We start from the raw sequence: 26323 nt of genomic DNA, 5'->3' as shown, positions 1-26323 counted from the left end.
GGCTGTCCTGAACTTGCTTTGTAGACCAGGCTTGCCTTGATATCACAGAGATCTGCCTGCCTCTGCCTCCCTGAGTGCTAGGATTAAATGTGTGCACCACCATGCCTGGCTGTTTTATTAATTACACTTTATTCACTTTGTATCCCCCCATGAAGCTCTCCCTTCTCCTCTCCTAATCCCACCTTCCCTCTCCCTTCTTCAAGAATGCCCCTCCCCTAGTTTTAGTTTTTGTTTTTAATTTTGTTGTTGTTGTTTTTCCAGACAGGGTTTCTCTGTGTAGCCTTGGCTGTCCTGGAACTCATCTATAGACCAGGCTAGCCCTGAACTCAGGAATCCTCCTATCTCTACCTCCCAAGTGCTGGGAATAAAGGCGGTGCCACCACACCCTGCACTTCACACACTCTTAACTGGTGAACTGCCCCATCACAGTGGTGTGGACCCGGCTGTCCCAACCACAGGATCAACACCAGCTTGAGTGTGGTACAGCTGGTGACAATACTGCCAGCCTAGGTGGAGGGCTGGGCCATCACTTGGCCCCACCCGATGAAAGACTGGGAGGAACACGAGGCAGCCCACCTAGAGCCTGGAAGAGTAATCTTGCCCTTCATGGCCCCATAGGTACATGGAGTTCCCAGTGCAGAACTTGATGCTGAGAAGACTATAGTCAGTCATGATATACACTGTGGGAAGCTTTGGAGCAGCAGGGGCAGGGCGGCTTTCATCAGAGGAGGGTGGACCACTAGGGTCCTGGACACCCAGGGAAGTCAGTTCTTCTAGAACAAGAGACCAAAGCCTTCTCTCTATGAGAGTATTGCAGCAAAACAGTATTGGGGTGGAGTGGGAGGCCAGGGTTACTGCATTGTGGGAATTCGGGTTCCTCCAGGCCTGTTCACAGCTATCAGTGTAACCAGAGCAGTGGGCGCTCCTGCTGGAAGGGACAGCAGAAAAAGCACCCTGGAGCAGAGGGGCTGATGTCGTGACCTTTAGGGTTTCTGGAAGTCAACAATCTGGGAAAGACTAGATCCATCTGTTTTTGTTGTTGTTTTCAGACAAGTCTCACTCTGTAGCCCTGGCAATCCGGACACTTGCTATGTAAACCGAGCTGGCCTGGATTCACACAGATCTGCCAGTCTCTGCCTTGTCTGTGCTAGTACTGATGGGATATGCCGCTACACCTGGCCTCATCTTTGTTTTTTTTTTTTTATGGCTTTTCTTGTGAGGGCTACTTGAGAGTCTGTAGTTGAGTGAATGATGGTAAGTGGGTGGGTGAATGGGTAGAAAGATGGTAGACAGATGGATGGCTATGTGGATGGTGAGTTAATAGATGAGTGTGAGGGTGAGTAGATGGATGGGTAGGTACTTGGATGGATGGATGGATGGATGGATGGATAAGCGATGTGTGGGCTAGTGAATGTGTTGACCAACAGGTGGGTAAATAGAGAAATAAACAATTGGACGGCCATGCGCAGAGGGCTAGAGAGACTGTGTGGCTGGGCAGGCGACTGAGCTGGACAGCAAGACATCAGTAAATCTCTTTAAGGATGGGTGGGTGGGAAGGGCAGGTGGAGGGGTGCACAGACGAAAGGGCAGATGGCTGAGAGAGAAAAATCTGGCTGGATGGTTGGTGGCTACAAGGATGGATGGACGAGTTGCCTGTTTTGCTAGTGTTAACTGACCATGCAGGAGTCTGCAGTGGACACTGGCTACCCCACAGTGAACAGGCCAGACAGGCTCTGTGTACTGATAGAGTCTGCAGACCAGCCGGGAGACAGACATCAGTGGAGCAGAGAAGTGTAGTTGGGAGTGCATCCTACTGAGGAAAACCTTTGCAGGAACAGACACTGTGAGCAAATGGCTGTGAGCAGAGACCTAGCAGATAAAATGATGCTAAGTAGGATGACAGTGGAAGGGAAGCACTTTGGTGTTGTGGGGTGGGATGAGGTGGGGGGGAGGGTGGGGAGAGGAATGGTCTGTAAGGTCTAGGTCACTCTGGAGAGCCGTGTGAATTGTGCACTGTAGCCTCCACACAATCTAATAGGCCTACAATATTTTCAGCCTCTGAGATTTACTGCTTTATAAGCTCACCCTCTCTTGTTCTTTCTGAGCTTTGGGATGGCTGGTTCAACTCATCTGCTATAGATCAAACTCCTCTCTCTCCCAGCTGACTTCAATCTGGCTTCTCTCTCGGCCCCTGGGTTACTCTGCTTGGCTTCAAACTAACTCCAGCAATCTTTTCTTTTATTTTTAAAGATTTATTTATCATTTATACAACATCCTGCCTGCACACCAGATCTTACTATAGATGGTTATGAGCCACCATATGGTTGCTGGGAATTGAACTCAGGACCTCTGGAAGAACAGCGAGTGTTCTTAACCTCTGAGCCATCACTCCAGCCCCCAGCAATCTTTTCTAATCTTCTGGATCCTTCTCGTTCTCTGTTTCGTTCTGTCTTCACCTGAGTCTAGCCTGTTCTCTCTCTGTAACCTGTCTCTCTATAACTGTCCCAGGAAAACTGCCTCCTCTCTCTCTTATTGCCCATTAAGTAGCTGACCTTTTTCCCTCTCTTTTCCTGAGAGTTAGGCATATTCCATCTGTCAAGTCTTTCTCTGATGCATCATTGTTTCTCCCACTCAGTTACACATCACTCAATTACACATTGTAGAAGGTGCTTCCTTCTTCAAAATAACTTTACCTTTATTGTTTTGATTAAAGGCATATACTGTCACACCTGGACCTAAGCTTTTCAAAAGTTACCTGAAACTTGCTCTATACCAGGCTGGCCTTGAATTTAGATCTGCTTGCCTCTGCCTCCTGGATTAAAGGTGTGCTTGTATTCCAGCTGGATCCCACAGACCTGGAAGGTCTTTGGATGTGATCTCTCACCAGAGCAACCATGTTCTGAATTAAAATTCCTCTACACACTGACACTGACATTGTTACTTCAATTACCTTTCTGCTTTTTCAGTTTTCCCACATCAACTTAATCAAACCCTGTATTAAATTCCCTGTTAAAACAGTGGGTTTTGCTTTCCAAAAACACTAACCGTTGAATGGATTAATGACAGGCTGGCCTCGAACTCACAGAGATCTGCCTGCCTCTCCCTTCCTGAGTGCTGGGATCACAGGCATGCGCAGCCATCACAGGTCTTCAACAACCATTTATCAAGCACATGCTACATGCTAGAAACTATTTGGGGCACTGGAGGTAAAGCAGTTGGCATTACATACCAGGTCTCTGCTCTCATGGAGCTCATCCTAGTGCCAGGAGACAGACAACAAACACACTACAGTGATAAATGTGACAAAGCTCAAGGGACAGGGCCTCTAGGGAGAACATGAATCAAGAAAGCCCTTTTGAGCCTGTAATCCCAGCACTCAGGGAGGCAGAGGCAGGCAGATTGCTGAGTTCCAGGCCAGCCTGGTCTACAAAGCAAGTTCAGGACAACCAAGGCTACACAGAGCAGAGAAACCTTGTCTCAAAAAATAAAAACAAACAAACAAACAAACAAAAAGCCTTTACAAAGGTCTTAATGTTGAAGCCTAAATCAACCTAGAGCCTGAGTGAAGAGAATTCCAGCAGAAACAGTACCAAGGGCCTGGGAGTAAGTTCATGTATTCTTCTCAAGGATCCAGTGGTGCCAGTCAGGGAGAATGGCCAGGGGCCAGGAGGGAACAAGGCCTTTCAGGGGGCCGAAATGAAACGCCAAGTGTGCCTGCTGAGCGCACACAGTGCGGTTTTACAACTCTGTCACCTCATGTGTACACTATTTGGGCTGCATGTATGCCTATGAACCATGTATGGGATGGTGTCCTCGGGGACCAAATCCCCATGACCTGGAGTTGCAGACAGTTGTGTACCTCATGTGTACTTGGTGCCTGAAGAGGCCAAAATGGGTGCTGGGTCCCCTGGAGCTGGAGTTACACACCCCTGTAGGCCACCGTGTGGGGGCTGGGGATCAAACCTGAGTCCTTTGTTAGAGACTTTGGGTCGTCTACCTGCAGCATGCACACAGGCTGAGGGCATAGCAGAACATCAGCAATCCCCATGGCAACGACAGGACGGCCAAGAGCATCAGTCAGAAGCTGTGCTCCTGGGAAGCCAGCTGTCAAGGTAGACCGGGTCCCCAGGACTAACCACTGCAAGACGTGGGACAGGAGGTGCTGCAGCATTCTTGGGGAAGGTGGAGAGGAAGCTCAGGGGCAGCTGTCACTGGGCCACTCTAGATTCCTTGGTGGGGTCCGGGGACCCCTATATGGAGGTCTCCTGCCCCGTGTGGTTTTCCCTGGAAGAAAAGGCTATTCCTGGGGAATGGGGTATGAGTGCTCCTGTAGGACTCAGAGACCCTGGTCATGAATGGCTTTTTGTCTGCGGGTCATTGTTGGAGGTGTGAAGGGATGGGTGACCAGAGAAGGCAGATGTGCAGGAGCCAGGAGTTTCTCAAGCAGCCCAGCGGGGCCACCCCTCCCTCTATTCACTGTCACTTGCCTGGGCTAAAGACAGAAAGGAAAGAACCTCCCTGACAGACTTGAGTCCCTTCTAACTCCCTCCATGCTCTCAGCCCATGAGTTACCTCTTTCATAAGAATGGCCTCCCAGCTGGGTACAGTGGTGCACACCGGTAATCCCAGCACTTGGGGAAGCAGAGGCAGGTAGATCTCTGTGAGTTCGAGGCCAGCCTTGTCTACAAAGCAAGTTCAGGACAACCAAGGCTACACAGAGAAACCCTGTCTCAAAAAAAAACAAAAGAAAAAAAAAGAAAGAAAGAAAGAAAAAAGGAAGAAAGAAAGAAAAGGAAAGAAACAAGGATGGCCTCTGCACTAGTATAATAGTGGCATGAACGTTTTGGAGAAATCAGGTAACCAGTCAAGCCGTCACTTCTGATTGGATTTGAGGTCTGCCCCAGAGGAGGAGGGATTCATGTCTGGTACTGCAGGCCTGGTCAAAGGCTCTGGAGGCCACAGGCTCTAGCAGGATCCTTGTACTGTTGTTCTGTTAGATGTGCATGCTGCCAAACTGCTCTCTAAGCATTTGTCCACACCATAGGTTAGAGCTGCTCCCAGCCTCGCCCAGAGAAGCCCCGCTCTGCAGCAAGCAGCAGCCAGTGCAGAGATCTGTAGCTGGTCAGACTGCAGAGAATAAGTGACTGCTGAGTGCTCAGGCCTAAATGGGACACATATTATCAACCCCATCCTGGCCCCAGGCTCAGGGAACAGCACAGAAGAGGGGGTGGAAAGACGGTAAGAACCAAAGAATGGGAGGAGTGCTGTGAAAGACTGTCTTCTGGGCTTGCTGCGGCTGCTGCACTCATGAGCTCACTGTAACTATGGTTACCTACACTAGATGAAGCCAATAAGATCAGTGAACATCCCAGCAAGCAGCACTGACTGGAATCAGTAGGTTACAAAAAAAGGGGATGAAAAGGGATGTGTTGGGGGAATGGGGTGGTCAGGGGAAGCACGGGACAGGTAAGATCAAAATGCACTGAACATGTGTATAACATTGTAAACTAATAGAAGATATTCTAAAACAAACAAGCAAAAAATAACATCTTGGCATCAGTCAATATCACACCTTATCTTGGTGCTGGGCAGGGCTGAACCTTTACCTGGGTAGAGTGAATGCTGTTGGTATCTCCTTGGACAGCTTGTCAGCTGAGCACGTGATGGCCACCGTGAGTCCGAGGTCGCTCGGTTCTCCTTCACTTTCCTAATGGACCACCCCTTAAGCACGCCTCAGTCCATCGCCTGTACTTTTTTTCTAGAAGAGTTGAACGCTCCCCTGATATTGTCCTAGCCCCATACTTTATCTCACACACACCCATTTAGCCCTCTGCTGATTTAGCCTGACCCTTAGTCCCCTGCCCTCCCCCCTACTCTTCATACTCCTTCCTCCCCTAGTCTGGACCTGGCATGCTAATGATAGGACTAGTACAGGCTGGCCAGGGAGTAAGATCTAGAGCCTGGACAAAAAAACCTCAGGACCCCACCCAGGACTCAGCCATGGCCTCTTGTGGCCTGCCCAGCAGCCTCTGCAAGTTCTGGTCCAGTATCTTAGTACCTTGCTGTGGGTCCTCGCTGACATCCCAGGGTTAGGCTGCTGAACTGGCAGGAACCTGACTGGTAGCTCAGTATGGCCAAGGAAGGAGTGGACACTGGTGAGGGAAGGAGCAGACACAGGGGAAGAAAGGAGGAGAGGGGAAGAATGGGGGCAGGGCAGGGAAGGAGAAGGGAAGGAGTCCCCAGCACAGTATCTCCCCTCCTGCAGAGTTTAAGCAAGATGGGCAGGGAAAGTTAGTGAGAGGCTTGACCCACCAGCTTGAGGGCTCTTTGCATCTCTGAAACCTAGGATGCCTGATCCTCTTTGGGCACACGTCTGTAGGATGTGAAGAGGCAAGAGAAGGGAGCTGGGGAGTCCTGGGTCTGGGAGAAACGGTGGGGTTGGACCTGGCTGCGCATCCATCCCCAACCTCCCAGTCCAAGGGAAGGCAGCCCCACCTCCTCCTGGCTTTCCAGAGCTCCAAAGCCTGAAGCTCAAGCTGTGGGGAGTCAATAGGCCCCCTTTCCCAGTTATTCCTTCTAAGTCCAGGTCAGCCTGATCCCACCTGGAGTGTATTAACTACCTGTGTCCTTCAGGAAATTTCAGGAGCATGGGACATCTTCAGAAGAAAGCTGCAGTTACTGAGTAGAGGGAACTCAAGAGAAAGGCTCTAAGGGAGTACTGCAAAATGGTGGAGGTGGAGCTGGGCAAGCCCAGAGGGCTCCCATGACACCTGACAGATGTTAGCTCTGGGGCTCACATCTGCCATGATAGGCTTGAAGCTTACTTTGGTCCAACTGTGCCTTTTTCTCCCCCGATTCTTCCTTTTGGAATGGAACTGTTGATTCAGTGTCATTGTAAGGTAGATGTACGTAACTTATCCTGGGACTGGTTAGACTATACAGAATCCTGAAACTAGACACAATGCAGCTTTCCATTAGGAGATAGCCATGAGCTCTGGGGACAAGGCACAGAATGTCCCTGGACCTGCAATGTCTCCAGGGCCCAGGTGTTCAAACACCTCCTAGTCAGAGCGCTGTTTTGGGAGGTTGTAAGCCTTTATGTTAGAAGCTGAGCTCTGGGTGATGAAGGTGGATTGCTGAGTGATGAAGGTAGGTTGTCTGTTTGAGAAAGGGTCTTACTTTGTAGCTCTGGCTGTCCTGCCAGAGCTAGCCTTGAACTGGAGATCCACCTGCCTCTCTCCCTCTCGACTAAAGGTGGGTACCACCACACCTGGCCGAGAGTGGGGTTTTGATGGTATAACACGGCCCCAGTTCTGGTCCAGCTCTTTCTGCTTCCTGCCTGTCACAATGTGACAGTCACCTCATGCTGCTGTCCACTCAGACTGACTTCCTCACCCTGCCATGGCTTCTTCACGATTATGGGCTAAAATCTCCAAAACCATGAGCCCAGATAAATCCTTCCTCACCCCTGCTGCTTTTGTCACTTTGTTATGCTAACATAAAAGTTTACTAAAATCTACCTGGATGGTGGCGACACACACCTTTAATACCAGCGCCCAAGAGGCAGAGGCAGGTGGATCTCTGAGTTTGGGGACAGCCTATCTAAAGAGTGAGTTGTAAGACAGCCAGGGCTACACAGGGAAACCCTGACCCCATCTCTAAAAACAGACAAACAAAATGCTACTAAAACCCACCCATATCAGCCTCCACCCAGTGTCTGTGGCGGATGGAACTCTGCACAAAGCTGAGTCTGCTCACTGTTGAGTCCAAAGCAGCCTCCCAAAATGGCAGTGCTGGTGACAGTGTCCTAAGTAGCAGGACTCTGACTGTGTAAACAGAAACTTACATCCAACCTAAGTTGGGTTTCTGTTAACTAGGACCTCCCTTAATCTGCTCCAAAGGTCAGCAGCCTTGAGCATCTAATTCCCAACTAATCTGAACAGCCTGTATCAGCTCAAAAAACCCACCTGGTGGACTATCCTTTAAAATCTGCTTGCTTTTCCACCATTTTGCTATTCTCCCTACATCTCTGCCCCCACTCCCACCCCATAGCCTTGGCAGTCTGATCCCCAATAAACCTTTCCTTCTACCCATGGAATGGTCTAGTTCAGTGGTTTCACTGTGCCCTTGCTCACACTCACCCTCCTTCCTCACCAACCTCCCATACAGGAGAGCTAACTCAGGCTCCCTCACCCCCTACTCCCGTGGTTCTCAATCTTCCTAATGCTGAGACCTTTTAATACAGTTCCACATGTTGTGATGATCCCCACCATAAGATAATTTTCATTGTTACTTCGTACTTAATTTTGCTACTGTTATGAATCATAATGAAAATACCTGTGTTTGCTGATGGTCATAGGCAACCCCTGAGAAAGCGTTCAACCACCAGAAGGGTCTTGATCCACAGGTTGAGAGCCACTGTCCTACCCCACCCCCTACTCAGTAGGGAGGGTCCTCACCATAGCCAGTGATATTCCCTTACTCTTAGGCAAAGCCCTTGCCTAAAGGCAGATTTACAGCTTCATAGCCATGAAGGTCAAGGGTCACCAGAGTGAATGGCTAGCTTCCTGGATACGCAGGTGGACCACTTGCCTCAGGCTCCCTTCTAGCTTCATGGGACTGGATGCCAGTCAATGCAGTGTGTCCACAGAAAGCTCTGGTAGCCTTCTATATGCGCTCACTTCCTTTATGCTGACTGAACGCTGGTAACTTCGGAATGACTCAGAATAAAGTTCAGGGAGCAAAAAACCACTTCTACGGAGTCCAGCCACTGAGATTTCAGTTTATCTGTTAGAGCGGATAGTGTGACTTCAAACGATAAGGCCCCTGGCTAAAGTCAAGAGAGGTCCAGGGTCCTTCTGAGTAACCCCCTCCCCGACACCATACCCTCTGTGGGTGTTGCAGAAGGGTGAAGGGTAGTGGAGCTAGGAGCCCTTTCAGCTCTGGAGCCTTGTGTCCCCACATTGCCATCATGTGAGAGCCCTCCCCAACCAGTCCTCAGGGTAGAAGAGTGTTCCTGCATCAGCCTTGGGCCCTCGGTCCCACCATCTTCCTGGTCATCCAAGGGATGGATAAGTGGGGATCATGAGTCCCAGTCTCTACTCAGGATGCCACCATCCTTCAGCCCGGAGCATTCTCTGGGGAACTGGGCAGCAGGCCAGCTGCCACCTGGTCCTGGTGCCACAAATGTTCTGCAAGGCCATTGAGCACATGGGCAGTGTCAGCCAGCCCGGCCCGCCCATCCAGGGTACGTCCATCCGCCAGCCGCCGCCCTGGCACACTCTTCACCCGAAACAAGGGCAGTTCCCAGGCCTGCCGGAAGGCTGTGAGGTCTCGCTCCGGCACGTCCGTGTGCATGTACTGGTCAAACCTGGAGGAGGGTTAAGGCGCCTAGCCAAGAGGCTCTGCTCACCACCGCATCAGGCCCAGCCTTGGCCTTCTCTCCAGAGGCCACACCTAGGGGCTGTGGTAGGTTCTGGATCCCCTTTAAGGGAAACCTAAAGGTTAGACCTCCCAGGGTGACAGGTACCAGGAGCATCACATCCCAGGGGCCACTCAAAGGATACTTGGAGCCAATAACAATCTTGACCACCCCAGGTGCTTCACCAGCTACACGGGTCAACTGTCCAGGAAGGTCTTCAAAGGAAGCACGGTCAGTGAAAGAAAAGAGGAACAGGAAGGCATCCGCATTCTCTTTACAAGCCTAAGGACAGAGAGGCTATCTTGTAGGAAACTGCCACTTAACCACATACCCAAGTAGGACTAATGGCATACTGCCATGTGGCCACATAATCACATGGGACTAGAACCCTCTGACCAGCTTCAGGAGCCCAAGAATCAGTAGCAACCCCTCCTTTCACAGGCTGGGAAACAGCTCGAGCAGTGAGTGGTGAGGACCTGTCCCCAGTGCCAGTGGAACCCTGCAGCCCAGCATGCTGCCCTCAGGTAACATGCGTTCGAGCCAGGCTCCTACAGACAGGGCGGATCCCTGACAACAGCCTCCACCCACAGTCCACCCAGGCCCACTTGCCCAGCTCACCGGCAGCATGTGGTCAAACTTCTTGAGGGCAGACTCCCCACAGTCCCAGAACTCAAGACGGAACATGACAACGCGGTTGCTGTCCTTTAGCTTGGCTGGCCAAAACACCACAGTGGTCTGAATCCCTGAGGAGAATTGGGATCAGCCATTCAGAAATGGGATGGGGCGGGGGTGGGTCAGCACTCTGACATGGAGGCATGGTCCCTGACCTGGGAGAATCCTCAGACCCAGGAAGTAACAGTCTAACTCTGCAGGAATCCCTGGTTAACCAGGCAAGTGGGTCCTCGCCAGGAAAAGCAGTCTCAGTGCTTATGGAGGGAGACCTCAAAGGTCCTGGGACACATGATGGGGGATGTGAAAGCTTCTACCTGTGTACCAACTGGACAGGAGGCATGTGGCTTCCACTGTCTCTAGTTCCAATCTGAACAACACGGCTTCCCAAGATCACAGAGGAAACGGCCTAACTATGTATAAACCCCCACTGATGCAGTCTGGGTCCAGGTTCTTGTCCCCATCCCATGGAAGACCACCACGGGTGGGCTGAGGGTTAACCCCACTCACCAGTGGTCTCATGGTGCACTACGGGCACTTCCAGGCCTGCCAGCTTCGCCACGAGCGCTGTTTTGCCCACACCACTTTTCCCAGACACAAAGATCTTGTAGCTGGCTGTATCAATGGCTACCGAAGGGGGCGGCACCGGCCGTTCAAGCAACCCTGTGGCAAAGAGGGAGCCAGCCAGTTGGGGAGGAGTCAATTCCGCCCTTGCTCAGACCCTGGGAGAGACAGCCTATCTTGAAAGCTAACTAGCCAGCTTGGTTCTCAGCGTTGGTTGGGCTCTGCTCCAGAGGCCCAGGATACACAGAGATGGTTGAGACCTCATCCTTGGTCCATTCACCATTGTCAGCTACTCTATCTAGCTCTTTTGCTGGGGGCCTGGAGAGTGTACTCCTCTAGACACGCTTCACTGTTAACAAAGATAAAACACTGGGTGTTTTTGCATGTATCTGTATGTCTGTGTATCATGTGTGTGCCCGGTGCTTGCAGAAGCATGAAGTGGGTGTTGGATTCTCTAGGACTGTGAGTTACAGACAGTTGTAAGCCACTATGTATGTGTTGGGAATTAAACCTGGGTCCTGTGGAAGAGGAACCAGTGCTCTTAAGTCCTGAGCTGGCTCTCCAGCCCTTATACTTTTTTTTTTTAAGTGAGTTATTTACAAATTATATTCACTACCATCATTAGTGACAATTGACCCCAGCTCAAACTTCACATGTGTAAGAGATAACCAATGTGAGGTTTTAATTAAGTACTTATGTATATCATGATGTGTGTGTATGTGGGGGGGATATGTTCGTGAAGGTCAGGGGACAACTTTGTGAAGTTGGTTTTCTTCTTCCACCTCATCATGGCTTCTGGAGACCCCAGGTTGACAGCAAGCACTTCACTGGCTGAGCCATCTCACTGAGCCCCAAACACGTTCTTTGGTGTTGATTTTGTTTAAAGATTTATTCATGTATTTATTTTGATGAGTGCCCGCATTTATGTCTGCATAGCATGTGCGTGCCTGGTGCCCGCAGAGGCCAGAAGAGGGTGGTTGATTCCTTGGTTCTGGAGTGATGGGCGGTTGTGATCCGCCTTGTGAATGCTACGAACTCAACCTAGGCCCTGTGGGAAGCTGCTAGTGCTCTTAACTGCTGAGCTGCTCTTCCAGAGGACAGGGGTTGGATTCCTAGCACCCGCATGGCGGCTTACAACTGTCTGTAACTTCTGTCTCAGGGGATCTGTCTTCCTTTTCTCTCTAACCTCTGTGGCATTGCATACATGTAATGTACAGATATACAGGCAGGAAAAACACCCAAACACATAAAATATTTAATAATAAAGAACTTGCACACCAAAAGGTCAAAATGATAATAGTCTGTAGTCTAATGATGTAAAGTCCTGAAGTACTAAGTTCTTTTCTTCTTTGTGATACCCGGGACGGAACAGCCCCTGGCATGCTATGTGAGAGCCCTGCCACTGAGCTACGCCTCAGCCTGTTGGCCTGTTAACCAGGGCCGTGCCTGAGTAATCTGCCTTATTCTTGGGGAGCCCCATGTCTTACCCTAGACAACAGGCAAGATGCTGAAGGGTGTTCCTTTCCTCACTAGGACATGATCCTAAAGAAATCTCTTAAATGTGCTGTTAAGAAAGTTGAATAGTCTGGACATGGTGGTATACACCTTTAATCCCAGCACTCAGGAGGCAGAGGCAGATGGATCTGAGTTCAAGATCAGCCTTGTCTACAGAGTGAGTTCCAGGATAGTCAGGGATACACAGAGAAGCAGGGAAACCCTGACTTGAAAAAAAAAACAAAACAAAAATAAAGAAAATCGAAAAAGAAAAAAAGGTTGAATGATGGAACACGCCTTTAATCCCAGAACTTGGAAGACAAAGGCAGATGGATTTCTGTGAGTTCAAGACCAGCCTGGTGTAAATAACAAGTTCTGGTTACAGTGTGAAACCCGGTGTAAAACAAGGTTGCATCAGGCCACTGTGCAAAGTGCCCAGCAGAGGGCATGACCCCAGGTGAGGGCTCAGCATCTCTGGTGACAGTGGCTGTTGGCAGGGATGGGCTGTTGCCATGCTCCTGGCTCTGTTGGTGGAATTAGCTTTAGGGAGATTGGGTGAAGGGGCACGTGACTAGAAGAGACACTAGACACAGGGCACCTGGGAGGCCTCAGTGGCGAGAAGTGGGATGGGGCAGGTCCCACCGTCCTGCTTCTGTGGTCCCAGGGCGGGTCAAGAGTGAAGGAGCTACAAGACGCCTGGGGGGGTGGGGGGGGCAGGGCGGGGGCGGAAAAGCGCTTACCAAACTCCCGTCGGCGGTTCTTGCGCAGGATACAGGCTAAGTACTCCTTGCCCTCGACTGTCTCATGCCAGTCTAGGACAATCACGGAACCGTGCATAGGAGGTCTGGCCATGGTGGAGCACGCCAGTAAGGTAAGGATGTGGCAGAGAACTGGGAGTAGGAGTGGAGAGAGAGGGGTAACCATTACCTCCTGCCGGCCTCGTGGTCCTTAATCTCTCTCTCTGGCTCTCCCTTGGAGCCTGGCTCCCCGTCCCGTCCCGAAGGTGCATTTCCCTGCCATTCCCCCTCCTCCACATCGCTCTCTGGGGAGCAATACCAGGGCAAGCCCATCCTTGCCCTGGGAAGGTATTTCCACAAGCCCCCTCTGCCTTTATCGCCTTCCGAGGGTCTCACAGCCCCCCTTCGCCTCTGCCTCCTCAATTCCGACTCCTAGGACCACCAACCTTCACAGTGCCCGCCTGCAGGCTGACTGGGGGAGGGACGGATCTTTTAAAAGCCCGCCCAGCGTTCTTGTCCTGGCAGCATACCCTGCTTCCGCCAGGCCTAGACTCGGTCCGCAAAGCGCATGTGCAGACTGTTGCCATGGAGACGCAGGGAGAGGCCAGGCTCCTGAATTCGGGACAGTGTTTGTTCGGCAAGGTCAGCAGTTCTTCCCAAAGCCGCGTCTTCCTTGGCTTGACCAGCCTGAGCTCAGATTTTCCTCTCAAACGTAATCATCTCCCTCAGGAAGGCTTCCTCTGTTCTTTGTACCTCAGTTTCCTCGACTACAAAGTGTACATTATTTCCTTTTCTTTTCTTTTTTTTTTTTTTTCGTTTTTTTGAGTCAGGGTTTCTCTGTGTAGCAGCCCGGGCTGTTGTCCTGGAACTCATTCTGTAGACCATGCTGGCCTGGAATTCGGAGATCCACTTGCCTCTGTCTTCCAAGTGCTGGGATTAAAGGCGTGCTCCACCATTCCAACTTTTTTTTTTTTTTCTCCTTTCTTTTATCTTTTTTGGGTTTGGTTTGGATTTGCTTTTTCAAGTCAGGGTTTCTCTGTGTAGCCCTGGCTGTCCTGGAACTCACTCTGTAGACCAGCTGGTCTCAAACTCAAGAGATCTACCTGCCTCTACCTCCAGAGTGCTTGGATTAAAGCTGTGTGCTTGCCCCCCCCCGCTCCCCTTTTTTTTTTTTTTTTTTTTTTTTTTTTTTTTTTTGACCTTATTATGTATCCCTAGCTGGGATCCCAGCTATGCAGACAAGGCTGGCCTCAAACTCTCAGAGATTCTCCTGCCTCTGCCTCTCTAGTGCTGGGACCTCACAGGATTTACAACAGTGTTGGGCAGCACAGTTCGGCGGGTTTAGTTATTTTCCTGTTGTTATTAATCAGTCCTGCTTAGCAGGTCCAGAGCCAAACACCTCTGGACTGAGAAGTCAAGGGACTTTGCAAGAGGTCTGACTAAAGAGCCATTTGTTTACTAAATTTATTTACTCATCACTGTCATTCAACAATGACCAAGCCTCAGCTGTGTACCCACTGCCTGATTGGTGCTGGGGAAGCAAGGGTGAACTAGAAGTCCTGCCTTTGGACTGAGGCCTGGGCTTGTGAGCAACCTGAAAGGTGGCTGCTCAGTCAATGCCTGTGAGCCAGACAGGATGAAGGAGCTACCTCTGGGAGGCTTCCATTATCTTCACCAGCATTTCACAGAGGGCCAGCCATTGCTTTGCAAGGAATGAGTTAAGGGGGCCCTGTGCGGGCCGCTGTGCTGAAGCCTGTGGACGTTCGTTTCCACGCAAACAGCGACGTGTCTCTACATGATCTGACTTGTCTGAGGTTACACCCACTGCACAGCTAGTCAGTGGAAAAACAGACTCAGAGGCCTGGGTTACCTGACTCTAAAAACACGTATCTCTCCCGGCAGATTGGGTTCTGGACTTTCAGGGCTTCACCCCCAGCACCTGGGGGGCTAGGGAAGCTCACAGCGACCAGAGGGCGGCAAACCCACAAGAGGCAGGCAGAGGTGTGTGTCTGGGGTTTTGGGTAGAGAAGGGAGGAGGGTGGAAAAGGGCACTTCCCTCACTGGCTCACAGGCAGAGAAGTACAAGAGGAAACCATTTGTATAGAACTCTGTGGCTGGAATCCATTGTTCATGCTCCTGGGTCAAGAGGTCCCTTCTGTGGTGCTTAGGATCTGCCCAGTCAGGGTTAGCCACAGCCACATATAGTTCTCTCCACAGGCCAGGAGTGCTTGGATCTCAATTATCTTCTGGCTTCTAGACTTCACATTCATCCTAGTCCAGGCCTGGCTTGTGGGAGAGAGGCTCAAAGAGGGGATGAGAAAAACGCAGCAACTTGACAGAGTGACCTGGTAATAACCTGGGAGCTGGGTAAGATGTCAGCTCCTCTTGGGCACAGACAAGGGAGGGTTGGTGGTTAGAGGAGCTGGTGACCAGAGGTCAAGGGTTTAGTATGCACTGCTACCTGTGAGCTCAGAAAAAGGTGCTTGATGGCCGCTTCATCCCAGAGCATGGAGCTGAATTCTGGGCCTGTAAACTCGGAGAGATTCTGCCTCTGGGCCTGGGGGGAGCTGTAAATCTGCACATTTAACATGTACATTGGGGAGCTCCGACAGTACCACAGACTGGAGGCTCAAACTGCCAAATTGCAGAGGAGTGTTTCCTCATGGTGAGGCTGAAGATCCAACCTCATCACAGGGTTGGTTTCTGCCTCTGCCTTCTGTGTATGAGGACATGGCCTCTTCTCTGCTCAGTCCCTGCTGTTGCTTTCTTTTCTTGGAGATAAAGGCTCAGTATGTAGTTCAGGTTGGCCTGGTGAGCTCCTGACCCTCTTGCCTCACTCTGCCTCTTGAGTGCTGGGATTACAAGTGTGTACTACCACACCAGCTTCTGCTATCCACCCCTACCCCCTCTGTTTTTTGTTTTGTTAATACATGGCATCTCACTATGCAGCCTTGGCTAGCCTGGGGCTTGCTAGGTAGACCAGGCTGGCCCAGGACTCAGAGATCTGCCTGCCTCTGCCATCATGAATGCTGGGACTAAAGAGCACTGACTGCCTAGCGCTGGTGGCACATGCCTTTAATCCCAGCACTCTGAAGGGAGAGGCAGTTGGATCTCTGTGAGCTTTTTGAGGCCAGCCTGGTCTACAGAGTGAGTTCCAGGGCAGCCAACACTGCACAGAGAAACCCTGATTCAAAAACAAACAAACAAACAAACAAACAAACAAAACATAACAACAACAAAGAGCATTGACTACCACATCTTATAAAGACACTCTTTGGTTGGATTAGGGCCTTACCATTATGATCTGATTTCTTTCATTCCTTCCTTCCTCCCTCCCTCCCTCCCTCCCTCCCTCCTTCCTTCCTTGTAGAAACACAAGTCAGTCACAGCAGGGCCCAAGATCTTGATTAAATAAACACTTCTGCTGGGGACAGCCAGTCAACCAACACAGGGGCTGAGGGTGACAAGTTCAGGACAGTGCTTAAGGTACTTGTGCACTATCTTGTGTGCTGGGTTCTAATCTGTTCTTTAGTCATTACATTTGCCCTAGCCCCTCCCCCAGCTTCAGAAGTTGTTTCTCTTTTTAAACCTAAGGCAAAAGGAGTGAAACTTGGAATGTTAGTAATGTAGAAAATGAGAATAGCTGAGCTAGAGCTCACCTGGAAATTACTGAGCTGAAAGAACTGAGTCAGGGATGGACTAAACTAAACAAGGCAGGTGACTGTGTGTTTGGTGCCCAGCTCTGGGCAGAACACTCAGGTCCTACACCCTCCTACACCCCACTGTCCATTGTGTCACTTCCAGGTAGTGCCCACCTGACCCTCTTTCGGGGACTCCTCTGATACTCCAGTCTGCATCTCCTTTCCTCCCAGTTAGGGGAGCCACTCCCTGTCCAGTTGCTGGAGAGTTGTCATGACGTCAGGTTGTGCCTCTGACTGGACTGGCTGTATTTTCAGTATGGAGAGTGGCCTGAGGGAGGCTGGGGTCAATCACCACGTAGAATGTGAGGCTAGCAATCCAGGCCAGAGGTGAAGACTTGTGTATTTATGAGCACACCCTGAGCCAAAGGGAGGAGCCAATAGAGGGTTTGAGTTTTTGTTCCTATCTGCCCCACCTCAGGATATGCTGGCAAGGCTGTCTGATTCTTGCTTTCAACCACCCTCAGCCCAGGCCAGGCCCTGTGTGCCTGCTCACCTCGACCTTCCATCTACTCCAAGTTGTTGATGTATTCCTGCCTTGAAGAACCCTTGGCCTGGTGGGGCCCTTGTCCCAAGGTGCTTGATAAATGTGTGTGGGAACATCAAATTGAAGAAGGGAGTGAATTAATCAGAGGGTTCTACTCCAGAAGGACCCTTAGGAAGATGGCTCACTCCTTTTGCTGTATGTTTAAAAAGAGGTCAGTGCCACCCTTTTCACAGGCAAGAGTTCAAACCTTTGTTTGTTTTGTTGCTTTTTTCTGAGACAGGGTTTCTCTGTGTAGCCTTGGCTGTCCTGGAACTAAGTAGACCAGGCTGGCCTCGAACTCAGAGATCTGCCTGCCTCTACCTCTGGGATTAAAGCTGTGTGCCAGCACTGCCCAGCAACTACCTTTCTACTATGCCCCGGCCAGTGTATGCCTTCTTGCCAGCTGTTTTCAGACGCCAGGAGTCTAGGTCTTTACCAAAGACACTAGCTTGACTTTGTATAGACTGACAGCATCTGCGGCCCAGAGCGCAGCTTCAGAGGGATACCACCTTTCCCGTAGCTGGAGGCTGGGGTTTGCTGTGCAGTGCCAGTAAGGGTTAGCATGCGGTGGTACTCTGTAGTTGATGCAGGCTAGGCAGGGAAGGCCAGCCAGGGTTTCAAAACGGAAAGAAACAATGGGAAAGTCATTGTCTGTTTCCCCATAGCTTTGCATTGGATGCACACAGATGCAAAACCTTTCCTAGGGCTCCCCCAAGTGGCTCTTTTAAGGAATAACATCCACTCCAATGTGTGAGCCTTGCCTGGTTCCAGCTTCATTGGCAGAAGGCGAGCTCCCCACTCCCTTTTTACTGACAAAGCTGAGTGGCCTGGAAAGAAGTGAGAAAGCTTGGGCCAGCTCGGCTGACGGCACCAGCTTTGGTGCCAAGTCTGTCCTGGTCAAAGCCTGTATTAACCCCTCTTACTTCTAAGTTCCTCTGAGTCCAACAAGCCAAGTTTCGAGAGTTGAAAGGGCATGGAGATCTCACTCCAGATTCCATGCATGGGCCAGGGATCAGCCCCTCCCCTGAAACTATCAGTCCCTGCTCAAACACTCCCAGCATCAGTGAAATTGTTCCTCACACCCAACCCCTGGCTATACTATAGAAGGGCTAATTACAGCTGGGGGATGCTGTCTTGTGGGCTGGAGGAGGTGGAAGGGGCAGCCCCAAGCCTGTGTGGCAGCTTCACACAAGGCCAGCCTGCTGGGTCTGGAGGTAGGGACTCCTATGTTGCCCAGACCCAAGGTGCTCTAGGCTTACTAGTTTTAGGGACCTTTCTCAGGTTCCCAGAAAATAAAGGCTTAGGTTCAGGGTGGTGACCTGGGCTGGTCACTCTTCATAGTCTCTCTTCCTGGCAATTTACACACAAATGGGGGGGGGGGGCACCACTGGCTGGGGAGTACTTGGACTGCACGTAGCTATGCTGTGCACAATGGCAGCACACTTCCTTCCACCTCCAATGCATCTTCCTGATCCTACAGGGCAGAGACAACTACACCACAGCTGGTAAGACCTGCTTTACTTACCTGCTTTACCCAGGGTAAGCTAGGAAACAGGGGGAGCAGTATGCAAACCCTATTTGCTGTGCTGCTTAAAGACCCACCCTGTCCTGGGTCCTCACCTCTGCTCAGGCCAGTGATAGTGAAAAGGCTGTCCTGGGCCCCTGCACAACTCTCCTCACTTCCCTTGGGTCTCCATGTCAGGGTGAGATTGAGGATCTGCAATGCCAAGTCCTTTAGGCATGGTGGGGACAAGAGCAACAACCCCTCTCAGCAAACACAACGTCCTAACCACCCTGTTCCTCCCACTGCCCTCCATCCCTCAAAGGCGATTCACTTTGAAGGATGTGAAAAAAGGACTTTTCCTCTTTCTTTCCTGTACTAATAAAGTAGTTAAGACAATTCAGTCCATTTTTGTTTTATTTGTTAAACTGCTAAAAAGTCATGGGGGGGGGGACATTAACAAAAATGAAGTTGACAGATTTAAATATCCATGAATTCCACTTTCATTCCTACACTGTGATGTGCCTAAAATGACTATCAGGGCGAGCCACCTGGCACCCCTGAGTTATATGGGAAACATCACTCACAGCACCAGCTTTGCCAGGGCACAGTGGGCGTGCACTGATATGAGCCCTGGTTGGTAGGAGGGGTCAGAGCAAGCAGAGCGAGCACAGTGGGGCCAAAGTGGTTGGCATTCATTCATTCACAAAGATGGCGGTGAGAGGCCACCTACTGGTAACAGCAACACTGCCTTCGGCAGTACTGGAGGCCAGGCTTCCTTACCCTGGACCCTTCAGATCCTTCCCACTGTCCTGTGTGCTGGTGAGACCATAGATAACACAAAGCAGAGTATTCACCATGCCGGAGTCACCATGAGGACGAGGACAGACGGACAGACCGAGCAGGTGATTCACTTTGAAGGGGAAAGAAAAAAGCAAAGCAGAAGGAACTTAGAAAGACAAAGTAAAGGAAGAGAGGATCTTGTTCTGTTGCCAGTGGCTTTTTGTCCTCCAAAGTTGAGCCTTCCTGTAATGATGCTTTCTCCTCTCCTCTCTTCTCTTCTTTAAGGAGTTCCAAGACCGTTCATTCTTCCACAGTTCATGGTTTCAGTTCTTGCTATTGCTCAAATATTAGAATCAATTAACCCACAGAAAGCTGGGAGGGCAAGCCCAGCATTATCTTACACAAAATTTCGTTTCTATACCTTATTGGTGCTTCCAAAATGCGGGGGAGGGTAGGGGTGCTGTGGCGGCCTCATCCAAAGCAAGCAAGAAAGGCAGAAACAGGAATGAAAACGAATGCTCTCTGCTGCATGGTATGCAGAATGCATGAACAGGAAGCTCTGTGCAGGAGCAGAACAGTGCCCAGAATTCTCATATGAGGCCAGCAAAATGACTGAAGTTTATTTGACCGAGGGCTCTCAAAGGCACACTTGCAGGAATGGAAAGGGTTAAAGCTTCAAGTAGAAACAAGATGTATTTTAAATATTTAAATACTGATAAATATTTTCTTTAGGTGCTCCTGAGGGTTCAAACAAAATACTTTGTCTCATGTCTCTCAGTGAATTTTAAGACAAAATTGGTATCATGTCAAAAGAGGAGTTGTGGTTGAATCTGAACTGATGGTTGTAGGAATGCTGACCTCTGCTGAGACACCAAAGTCCTACTACACACATATCCTTAAGGGGCTGAGGAGACCACCACGTTCACTGTTGAGTCACTTCCCACAGCACAAAGCCACAGTGCTCGGGGACCGCCAAGTCCTACACGGCTGGGTGCAGTCAAGGCTCATTCTGTTTTCTCTGGAGGGACTGCAGACACCTGGCTCTCAGCACTGTAGGCATCCTCCAAACTCCAGAGTACAGAGGAACCTGTAACTTTCTAAGAGGTTAGTATTTCTGTTGCCTGCCTACTTGGGAAGAGTAGAAGAATCAACAGTTGACAGCCACCCAGCTGAGGAAGGCCACAGGGGAAAGAGAAAGACTACAAAGTGGAGATTCTGAACTTTCAAGTGTCCTAATACTTGATGTTTGAGTAGAAACCAAGTGCAGAGGCACCCTCCACACAAAAACAGCATGACAGTTTCAGCAACACCAGGCTGCTTATCTGCTGGCCTTGCCTCTTAAGTCAGGACCCCACAGTATCGAACAGTCTCAGCCAAAGGACTGGCAACAGCAACACAGCAGGGAGCTGGAGTGTAGGACACACAGGAAGTAGGCACAGGGGTGTTCCAGAGCACATGCCTCAAGGGCAGGCCCTTTCCTGGGCTTCAAATCGAGGACACTCCTGCCAAGACCACCAGAGCAAAGCTATTGGCTCAGGGCAGAAGAACAAGAAGCAGAGACACACACCTGTCTGACAGGCAGAGTGCTGGCTGTGAGCCAGGACCCAGGGCCAGCTGCAGCGGGCTTGTGCTTAGGAGACACTGACAAGAAAAAAGGAGAGTGGGGCTGGGAAACACATTTGTTGTTTCAATTTCAGTTTTAAAGGCAAAATAAAAATCCTTTACCTACTGATGAGAAACCACCAAGATCGATAGTTGCATGGCCATCTTATTTTGATGTCTCCTATGTCCAGGCTATGGCTTAGAGACTACTAATTTACAGCTTTCTCTTTAAACAAAATAAATACTCTCCTGGTTGGTTGTACTTTATCTAGGAAATGAAGTGAAAGTAGAAACAAAAACCCTGTTTGGGGGACACAAGAGCAAGTCATGAAGGATGGAGCTGCTCCAAGGTCAAGGGCATGATACTCAAGCTGCTCACCTGTCAACATCACAGAAGGTTGTGTCACAAGTGGCAGGCAGAGGCAGGAGGATCTCTGTGAGCTACATATTGAGACCTTGCCTTGGGGGTGGGGGTGTCTTTTAATTCTTCAAAGATTTTTTTGGTTTCATTTTATTTTTCTTAATTCTTCAAAGATTTTTTTGGTTTCATTTTATTTTTCTCAATGCTCTCTTTTGTTTGACTTCTGACCCACTCTTAAACTTCCAGGGGCTGCCTTGAAAGGTAGCAGGGAACTGAACCCTGGACTCTCAGATTCAGGATCAGGAGCCGTATCAATCAAGCTATCCAAAACTCCCTTCACAGATTTTTTTTTTTTTTTTGTAAATGATACTGCATTCTTAATTTTGTCTTGTTGAGAAGAGTCTCATCATATAACCCAGGTTAGCCCCAAATCTAAAATCATCCTGCCTCTGCCCCGAGGTAAGTATGTACCAGCACACTTCAGTGAATCCGGACTGGCCTCAGGGATGTTGGGAAGACTCTAAAGGTTTGATTTCTACGGACACTAGAGTTTTGTGAGAGAGGCAGAAATGACAAAAGTTCTGGGGCTTTAAAAAAAAAAAAAAGGCCAAATACCCAAAATAAAACAACATCCCAAACCAAACCACCAAAAGACAGGGGAGCAGCCTACAGACAGACAAGAGGCCTCTGAGGACAATTCTAAAAGAAAAACAAGTATGTTTTTTGGCAACTTGCAACCAAACACGATTGTCAGAAAATTCCATAATCAGACACTGAATGTTTGCTGAGACATAGGGAGAACAAAAAAAGACCAATGGACAGGAAGGAGGCAGACAGATGGATGACTCCAGCATGTGGGGAACAGTACTTCTTGTTGGGTGATTTCTCTGGATCAGAGGGCAGAAGGGACAGGGCACAAGGTGCTTCTGCAGAGCCACCACAGGTACTCTGTGGTTTAAGCAGGAACAGGGGAAGAACTGTTTTCTGTGACTGACCCTGCAGCCCTGTGGCTGAAGCCTCTTCCTGGTGTCCTGTCTAGGCCCATTGTTTCTGACTCTGAGAAGGCCACAGAAAGGTCACAGGGGCTCTTCAGCTTCTTGTGGGAAGTTACTGTGTCAGTCTGTCCCCTTACTTCCTGGTCTAGTTACCAGCAGAGTAGAAAAGGCCAGCACAGCCTCTCCTAAGACAGCAACAGCTGATCTGAACCAGGATGAAGATCTCCCCTTTATTTGTAAACAGAGTTGGCTATATAATATATCTGTGTGTGTGTGTGTATATATATATATATATATATAATCTTTTCCTTAATGGAGATTTGATCCCAGCCTGGAATGACAGGCGTGGAATTAGGAGTTTTGGTTTATGGGAGTCATGTTTTTCCCAAGTCTCGGTCCAAATGCTTGTACACTGGAAAATTCCAAATTAAAAGCCACAGAAAGGGAAGGGATTTCGAACAAATTATCTCTTTGCTCGCACAAAGTACAAGGCGTTTGTTTTTGGATAGTACTTCACATTCTGCTTCTTGTCCATGAGCCCTCCAAATATGATGAGCTCTCCTCTGCCTTGCACCACTGTGTGCAGGCTGGTTTCAGGAGGTCCAACCACAGAACTACTAGTAAATACTTTCCACTTGACCCGGCCTTTCTCCTTGGTATCTTTAATGTCCAGCACATACATCTGCATGGGTTTGCAGTTCATACTCTGGTACAGGGGTTTGCCAACATTGAGGGACTGTGGAGGGTGGTGGCCCAGGCGTCGAGCAATGGGGGGTAAGGAATGACCATCTCCTTGGGCTGGTCCTGGGCGGGGGATGGGTACTGTTTCTCCACTGCTCAGGCTCTGATTCCCAGGGGAGCTTGGAGAAGACCCAAGAGGAGGACTTAGTGCAGCTGAGGCTGAGGGGCCTTTGGATGACATTGCTTTGATGGCTTCCAAACTCCGACGCAGGGCACCAGGAGATACAGCCCCTGCAAGCGCGTTGGCCACGTGTGGTGGGGTGTGAACACCATTGGTCTGTTCTGGAGGGTGTCTCACACTCCCTGCAACTGTCCTGTTGTCTGTGCTATCCACGTGACTGCTACTGGAAGCAGACTTCAGGTCCCAATTCAGATCAATGGAATTTAGCCTCAGGTCCTTCTGATCTGGTAGAGACCCTCGTCGGGGGGGCAGAGAAAGTCCCATTTTTAAGTCATACCCTTCAGAGGCAGATGGAGTGCTTGGAGATACCACCTGTACAGGGCTGTCTAAGGAAGTACCCCCAACAGCTGCTGTTCCTGGAGACAAATTTCCACCATTGAGGATGGGAGAGCCATCTCCTCTGGCTGGGGAGAGGCTCCCTTCCCGGGAACCTGAAGGAGTCTGCCTCTGAGCCCTGGGTCTCAGTGTTCCCCAGCGGCCATTAACACAAGGAGCTTCATCCATGCTCCTCACTGGGGACTGGGAGCGGTACTCTCGGGTTTCGGGAACCAGGGCTGGAGGAGTGGCACTGATAGGTGATGGGCGAGAGTTCAAACTGGGGCTGAGGGGCGCTCTCCCACTAGGAGCCTGGCTGAAGACCACCACACACTGTCCCACCTGGAAGACAAAGGACTCGTGCTCACACCCTCGCCCTCTGTTCTGATCATTCATGCAACTATCAAATTTTCTAACACGGCCACTGGGAATGGGCCAGGTGTTTTGTAGATCTGATCCACGGAAATGAAAGTAACAGTCATGTTGGCTAGAAAGGCAAGTAGACAAGAATAACTGTTGCTACAATGTGAGGTTATCAGTTATGGCTGTGGAATAGGGGTGTCGGTTTGAGGGACTCTGGAAAACATTCTGTAGACAAATGGATGCTTAAAGCTACAAGTGAAATGATATGCACCTCCAATCAAGCAGCTCATGGTCGTGGGAAATACTAAAAGAGCACATGACAACAAACTGTTTCCTACTTCTGTACACATTTCTCTTAAAGCTTAAAAAATTAATTTGGTTTTCCAATTTAGGGTATTTCCTGATGGCTGCTCATTCCCTACTTACCCGGCAGGCTGGATGGCACCAGAGCTCTGGGGCTCCATGGTCTTCATTTTCTACCTTGAGTGGCTGCCAGGCCCAGGGACCTGGGTGCATGTGCAGTAGCCAGGCATCTTTGAACAGCTGTAAGAGAAGGGCCAACGACAGAACTCAGCACTGGCATGTGCTTCAGCACACACGAACTGCCATGTCACTCAGAACTGCTGTACATTTACTTATTTACTTACTTAATTTAATTAATTTATTGTGTGACAGAATTACTGTCTTAAAGCTGTACTGCCTGGTTTAAAGTGTGTGGGCTTTGCAGGGTGGACATCCTAAAGTCCTCAGGTATTCATTTAGCTATGACTTCTGCCTCCATTCATTCATACACGGCCACTGACTGTCCTGAAACAGAGTTGTTCTTGTGATTCACACATCAACTATAACCGGTGTGTGTGTGTGTGTGTAGGGGAAAGATAATAATCTACTAACTTTCTCAGTCTACATTTTTTTTCTTTCTTTCCTTTTTTTTTTTTTTTTTTTTTTTTGGTGACAGTGTTTCTCCGTATAGTCTTGGCTGTCCTGGACTTACTCGTAGACCAGGCTGGTCTCGAATTCACAGAGATCCACCTGCCTCTGCCTCCCCGAGTGCTGGGGTTATAGGTGTGCACCATCGCACTCGGCTTCAGTGTGCATTCTTAAGTAAATTCTATGTGCATCTCAGTTATCTACCTATTTTTCTATCTCACTGCCCCTGCAAAACAAATAATATTGGCAAACCTTATAACTTAAAAGAGGAAACAGAAATAGAAAGAACTGAGAAATGAGTATTTAAGAGACCAATGTTTCTGACTAAAATCACCTTTCAATCCACTCCCCACCCCCCCAAAAAAGAGTAAAGGGCAGAAAATACAAAAGCTGTCTCCTCAAAGTGGAAAGGACATTCTCTAAGTCAGCATGCCAAAAGAAGACTCTGTGTCCTAGTAAACAAGCAGGATAAGCATGGTTTCAGCACTCAGCAGCTGAAGCAAGTGTCACTGTAATACTCACAGCATTGGGACCGCCACACCCACCAAGGATTAGGATAGTTGCATCATCTATAACAATCTGGGAAGACAAAGAAATTTAAAATAAATCCACAAGGTCACAGGCATCTGACTTCCCATGCTTCAGTGACATACACAAATGTCATGCTGAGCTCCTAAGTGAGTATCCCAGCTGCCCACTCTACCCAAGCCATGTCAATTCTACCCTTGAACCGATGACTCCTGAACAGACACATAACTTGAAAAAATAGTAACACAAGTAACAAGTGTTAACCATAGAAATGCAGAATTCTTAATAAAATCCTCACTGAGGTCACTATAAGTAATACAGCACAATAAAAGCTGAGAACAAACAGCACAGAGAAAAAGTGAGAAATTCTCTTTGGCTCACTACACAGGGACCTCACCTCACTCCCATAAAGACACTACAGTGCTTGCTCAATAGTTAAACTCTTTAGCACCTGAGACTGGCCACCTCGGGGATGAGGACTGGGGCCAGAGATGTTCGGCTTGGACCACGCCCACTGCTCCAGGTCAAGGACCCAGACTTCATTGCTCCTGTGAGATAAGAACACAGTCATAAGGAAGTTGGGAGCTCCAGAGAGACAGTAGTGGCTGGGAGATTCTGGTGCCTGTACCCAGCTGGCAGACTTACACCATTTTCACACACACAGCCTGTCTGGGCTGGAGGAGGCTTCAGAGATGGTTTCCTCAGAGTCTAGGGGCTTTAGAAGAAAAAAAGACTGTAGCTGAACCCTACATTTGCAGACTAAACAAAAAACTTTATTTTCTCTACCTTTGGTTTCCTTTCCTATGAAACAGAAACACTACTGTTCTACAGAACTACAGACACCGGGTATGGTGGCACACGCCTTTGATCCCAGCACTCATGAGGTAGAGGCAGGTGGATCTCTTAGCTCCAAG

At 49.5% G+C, this 26323-nt stretch overlaps 2 protein-coding genes across 3 annotated transcripts in view; both read right to left on the bottom strand.

Annotated features, from left to right (window-relative positions):
- Positions 1–8768: 8768 nt before the first annotated feature.
- Positions 8769–14001, bottom strand: Cplane2 (ciliogenesis and planar polarity effector complex subunit 2). 2 transcript variants are annotated; one of them, XM_055611190.1, is made up of 6 exons: positions 13332–14001; positions 12889–13038; positions 10601–10753; positions 10040–10164; positions 9567–9703; positions 8769–9370 (listed from the first exon to the last, which is right to left on the bottom strand). In XM_055611190.1, exons 2-6 carry the CDS (start codon positions 12998–13000, stop codon positions 9121–9123), a joined length of 777 nt encoding a protein of 258 aa, XP_055467165.1. In that variant the 5' UTR covers positions 13001–13038; positions 13332–14001; the 3' UTR covers positions 8769–9120. The 2 variants fall into 2 exon arrangements, with proteins under 2 accessions (XP_055467165.1, XP_055467164.1); XM_055611189.1 differs by lacking the exon at positions 13332–14001 and having other exon boundaries at positions 12889–13325.
- Positions 14002–19009: 5008 nt separating this feature from the next.
- Positions 19010–26323, bottom strand: part of Fbxo42 (F-box protein 42) — a 52077-nt gene continuing 44763 nt past the window's right edge. Inside the window, exons 7-10 of the mRNA XM_055611125.1 lie at positions 25861–25957; positions 25404–25460; positions 24378–24494; positions 19010–23930 (exon numbers count right to left, since the gene is read on the bottom strand). Of these exons, the coding sequence (XP_055467100.1) occupies positions 22815–23930; positions 24378–24494; positions 25404–25460; positions 25861–25957 (1387 nt within the window). The 3' untranslated portion in view covers positions 19010–22814. The remainder of the gene's footprint in view (positions 23931–24377; positions 24495–25403; positions 25461–25860; positions 25958–26323) is intronic.

Source organism: Psammomys obesus, unplaced genomic scaffold (genome assembly GCF_907164565.1).
Source record: "Psammomys obesus unplaced genomic scaffold, mPsaObe1.curated_primary_1811, whole genome shotgun sequence".
NCBI lineage: Eukaryota > Metazoa > Chordata > Mammalia > Rodentia > Muridae > Psammomys > Psammomys obesus.
Note: the sequence above shows the minus strand (reverse complement) of the source record. Positions and strands in the feature narration are given on the sequence as shown.

What these genes read in the sequence shown, in the direction of transcription:
- Cplane2 (XM_055611189.1), bottom strand. Translation starts at nt 13,072, where the DNA reads ATGGTTACCCCTCTCTCTCCACTCCTACTCCCAGTTCTCTGCCACATC. An exon ending in GAACCGCCGACGGGAGTTTG is followed by an intron (nt 10,754 to 12,888) that starts GTAAGCGCTTTT and finishes TCTTTGCCACAG; the next exon opens with GGTTGCTTGAACGGCCGGTG. An exon ending in AGTGCACCATGAGACCACTG is followed by an intron (nt 10,165 to 10,600) that starts GTGAGTGGGGTT and finishes AATTCTCCTCAG; the next exon opens with GGATTCAGACCACTGTGGTG.